At 36.9% G+C, this 5,187-nt stretch overlaps 1 protein-coding gene across 1 annotated transcript; it reads left to right on the top strand.

Moving 5' to 3' along the window:
• Positions 1-412: 412 nt before the first annotated feature.
• Positions 413-3,419, top strand: ZNF148 (zinc finger protein 148; the record flags this gene model as incomplete). Its single annotated transcript, XM_010081166.1, has 2 exons — positions 413-531; positions 890-3,419. Coding segments are annotated over 2 exons (1,712 nt in total), but the record flags the coding sequence as incomplete, so codon positions are not given.
• Positions 3,420-5,187: the final 1,768 nt, after the last annotated feature.

Here is a 5,187-nt window from a genome sequence, read left to right as displayed (position 1 = left end):
TCTCTTCTAGAAGGGATGGGTTTGAGCTAATGAGTTGGTGAGAGAATTGAGGTATTTTTATACAGTCATCTGCCCTAAAAAAAAAATGTAGCAGCAGTTCAGGAAGACTATATCTGCAGTTCTTCATTTGTTAGGTTTAAGACAGATACCTGCACCTACATTAGAAAGAGGGGCTAAGAATTTAGTTTTAAAAGTAGTGGTGTTTTTAGTGTAAAAGCTTAAAATAATTTTGAGGCATCAGCTACTGAGTACTGGGAAAATAGTGATGTGAGCAAGCCCTGTGTTGTTTTTCAATAGCAACAGACTAAATCTTCTTTATTACTTCTAATAGATAATGTAGTATTTGACTGGATGGAAGAACATTGATTGATTTTTTTTTTTTAGATTAACATTGCTACGTGTTTTTTATCAGGTGAAAAGCCATTTCGTTGTGATGAATGTGGTATGAGGTTTATTCAGAAGTATCACATGGAAAGGCACAAAAGAACTCACAGTGGAGAGAAGCCTTACCAGTGTGAATATTGTTTGCAGGTAAGATGACTTAGTGAAATCTTTTGCAATTAAAATACAGAACACCAGTCAATTCCCAAGTAGTACAGATAGGACTTTCTCCAGGTATTGTAGTCATGTGCATACAAATAAATGTATAAAGGATGTTTTTTCTGTTAAGGTGGGTGGTCTTGGTGCACAGGTGGAGCAGAGTCACAACTGTCTGTGCTTGATTTTATTGTTTATATACTGTTGTTTGACACTTCATTAGAAATCAGTGAAGTGGATGAATTGTCAAGTAAATTTCTTAGAATGAAAGGTTTATTTTCTTTCTGCTAATATTTTTCTATAATAATAATAATAACAATGATAATAATAATAATATAAAAATCTTTTGCAGTATTTCTCCAGGACTGATCGTGTGCTGAAACATAAACGTATGTGCCATGAGAACCGTGACAAGAAACCAAACAGAAGTGCCACCAAAATTGGCTTTTTGCCATCGGAGGAAGATTCTGGTTTCTCTACGCCTATGAAAGACAGCTCCTTGCCAAAGAAGAAAAGGCAGAAAACGGAGAAAACAAAATCTGGGGATAAGGAAGGTACAGATAAATTGGAACAGAAGAAGGACAAAAATGACTATTTGCCTTTGTACTCTTCTAGTACTAAAGTAAAAGATGAATATATGGTAGCGGAATATGCTGTGGAGATGCCACATTCTTCTGTCAGTGGGTCGCACTTAGAAGAAGCAAATTCTGGAGAAATACACCCACCTAAACTCGTTCTCAAAAAAGTTAACAGCAAGAGGAGTCTAAAACAGCCACTTGAGCCAAGTCAAACCATTTCACCTTTATCCACATATGAAGACAGCAAGGTTTCAAAGTATGCGTTTGATCTTGTGGATAAGCAAAGTTTACTGGACTCTGAAGGTAATGCTGACATCGATCAAGTTGACACGTTACAGGAAGGGCCCAGTAAACCTGTACACAGCAGCACTAATTACGATGATGCAATGCAGTTTTTAAAGAAAAAGAGGTATCTACAAGCAGCTAGTAATAACAGTCGAGAATATGCCTTGAATGTAAGTACCATAGCATCTCAGCCTTCGGTAACACAGGCAGCTGTGGCCAGCGTCATTGATGAAACTGCTACAGCCTCAATATTAGACACACAGGCACTGAATGTTGAAATTAAAGGTAACCATGACAAAAATGTCATTCCAGATGAGGTACTGCAAACTCTGTTAGATCACTATTCTCACAAGGCTAATGGACAACATGAGATATCTTTCAGTGTGGCTGACACTGAGGTGACCTCCAGTATATCAATCAATTCTTCTGAAGTATCTGAGGTCACCCAATCTGAGACAGTTGGAACAAGCTCTCAAGCTTCCTCATCAGATAAAGCTAGTATGTTACAAGAATATTCGAAGTTTTTACAACAAGCTTTGGACAGAACTAGCCAAAATGATGCCTATTTGAACAACCCGAGCCTTAATTTTGTGACTGATAACCAGACTCTTACAACCCAGCCAGCATTTCCTTCCATGGAGAAGGTCTACACATCTATACCCGTCAATAGCTTTCGATCAGGAATGAACTCTCCATTAAGAACAACTCCAGACAAGTCTCATTTTGGACTAATCGTTGGTGATTCACAACACCCTTTTCCCTTTTCAGGTGATGAGGCAAATCATTCTTCTTCCTCCTCTACACAGGACTTCTTGGATCAAGTAACTTCTCAGAAGAAAGCAGAGGCACAGCCTGTTCATCAAGCATATCAAATCAGCTCATTTGAGCAACCCTTTAGAGCTCAGTACCATGGGGGAAGAGCTGGAATATCATCTCAGTTTAGCACTGCCAATGGACAGGTGAACCTTCGGGGACCAGGGACAAGTGCTGATTTCCCAGAATTTCCCTTGGTGAATGTAAATGATAGCAGAGCTGGGATGACTTCTTCACCTGATGCCACAACGGGCCAGACTTTTGGCTAAGAAACCTTTGTAAATAATACTGGCACTTTAGAACACATTTGTCAAAAGGGGGTTGCTCTGTATAAGATGGAGTTCTGTACAGCTTTTAAGAGCGCTATGTTAAAACAAGAGTAAGCTGATACTAGCAAGACCAATAACTGCTTTTTGGGGTTTTTTTTGGTTTTTTTTTTTTTTGGTTAATCACCAGTCGTTGAACTGCCTGATGTTGTTGCCCCTTTCAAAGGCAGTTTATTATTCACTTGTTTGAATTGAGGAACTATTTTACCTTCTATGAAATTTAAAATAAACAAAAACCCCAGGTAAGATTTCCCCCATGATTGTTTCCTTACTGGTTTCCTTGTATGCTTTGGGAGGACAGTTTATTGTCTGATCCTATTCGTATTGTCATTTCTAAGCTTGTCAGCATAGTCATTGCTCTTCATCAGGGAATCAACATGTACTAAACACACAGAATAAAAAATAAGTTTCAAAGTCAAGCAAATATGGCTTTAAAAGATGGCATTTTCTAGAAAAATAATCTTTCTTCCATCTCTCTCAAAAATACTATGTGCCCTTTATTTCTGCTTCTCATTACCTTGGGTTGTGTTTGGAGGAAAAAATGAATTCTGATAGATTAACTCTACTATTTAAAAACCTAATTAATTTAAAATACTTAAAAAACTTTTTTAAGCAAAATGCCTAACTGCTAAAGCCTTTACTTCGTTCCTGAAGTAATGTGTATTTCTTTGTACAGCTGAATCTAGATGTAACTTTTTAATGACTTTTTCATATGCAGATATTGAGATTTTGAAGTTAAATTACTCTGTAGATGACATTCCCAATTGCATAATGCTTACACAAACTGTGTATTCCAAGATTTAAAAGCTTAATTGTATCTTACGCTACATACTCATGATTAACATAGAGCACTTAGTCAACTTGATAGTTTTTAATTTCTCAAAAAATAAAACCATTTTTAGGTTTGATACGGTTGCATCATTTTCATCTCATACAGCTCCAATTATTCTTTTAAATTTACATTGAAATTGGGTATTCTTAGCTTCTATAAAACTCTTTCAATTCTCTGTCTAGAATTTTGACAATTCAGATCATTAAATTTATTGAAGTATCCCTGAAAGCTGAAGAAGTGGGCATTTAAATTCCCTATCTTTTTAGCATTTGTTTAGTGAAAGTCATTACAATATTACCAACGAAAACCAGCGATTAATGCTAGTGAAGAGGATGTCTTTGTCCAGCATAGGAGAGTGATCAGAACTTTTTGTTGCATTTCACAATATAAATAAACTACAAAGTTTATTCCTGTACCATGAATATGGTTTTTTGAATAGTACTTTGTCTTAAAGTATGCAGTATGGTACGATAAGTAGTTCTGTGTGCATTTTTAAGGTGGTAAGATTTGAGTAGCATAACTATTGTGTAGTTTAAGTTAACAAGTTACAGATTTTTGAACTGTATGTTCATTCTATTGCACCTTCCCTAAAGGGACACTGTCTGGTAGTTTAAGGCAGTTTAAGCCTAATGTAGGCTGATTAACCAGGGAAAAACGCACACACACACACACTTGTGTATGTATACAGGTATGTATGTATATGTTTTGGGGTTTGTTTTAATAGGATTACATACATCCTTTTTACAGCACTGTTGCTAGTTGGTATCTCTCAGATGAAGCCATCAGCTAGGAGAAGAGACTGTGTCTCAAGGGGCTAAAATATATCCTGTCTTAAGACAGGACTTGAGCAGGACATAAAACAGTTGCCACCTCTTCCCGAAGGAGTAGTGATATTTTTCTTAGTTCTCATTACTAGGAGACTGATCCCACTCTGTCTCTTTTCCCTTATGGTATCACTATTACAGCCTTAACATCACTTGGTACAGTTGAGGGAGAAAGTGCATTTGTTGTCCATGGCTTGCTGCTTATATTGACAAGAAATACAATTTATGTAGACTTCTTACTTAGTATTTTTGTATAAGGAAACAGGTTCTGTTTCGATTCATTGACCCTGTGTATAACATAGGAAAGTGTTTCAGCGTGCTATGGCTTACCAGTCATTTTGTGTAACTATTTGGCTCTGAGTTAAGAGGAATGAGCATCAAGGGAGAATAGTAAATTCCTGATGGATTATTAATGATACATGTAAACAAATATATTTGAAAGAATATTTTTAAACTGATTCATGTCTCTGTTTTTCTTCCTTTATGGTCAGTTTGGTTTTTTGACTTTCCATCCTATTTTGCACAGATATAATACCTATGGCCCCTGTATCCAAAGAAGCCATGTCTTGTAATGCATGTTTCATTTTCAGTGTTTCATTTCCGTTACATCCTAGCTTGTCCTGCCTGAATAATACTGTGTTGGCATCTTTGTTCTAATGTCCTGTTGTTGCAAGTAGATGGCCATTAATAGTACTATTTGTTAAAAAAGCAGCAAAAGCCCAAAAAAAAAAAAAAAAAAAAAAAGGGTTATTACTGCACTTCTCTGGCCCCCATGGGGAGGTAAGAGGAATAAAGCCTGCCTCTCCCTAAGGAGATTGACTCAGCTTTATTTTAAAAAGTTATTGCATTGATGCTCTGCTGTGAGAAAGTGATTGAGGGGTAGGAGGGAGTAGCTCTCACTCCATACTGTCTTCACACTCAGGAGTCACTGATTGGGTGCATGAGTGAGCAAGCTATTGTACAGAGTAGAAGGAACTTGCTCTTCCCCGGAG

The sequence above is a fragment of the Pterocles gutturalis genome, unplaced genomic scaffold (assembly GCF_000699245.1).
Source record: "Pterocles gutturalis isolate BGI_N339 unplaced genomic scaffold, ASM69924v1 scaffold10774, whole genome shotgun sequence".
In the NCBI taxonomy this organism is placed as follows: Eukaryota; Metazoa; Chordata; class Aves; order Pterocliformes; family Pteroclidae; genus Pterocles; species Pterocles gutturalis.
The sequence above is the reverse complement of the archived record's forward strand: the minus strand, read 5'-3'. Positions and strand labels throughout refer to the sequence as shown.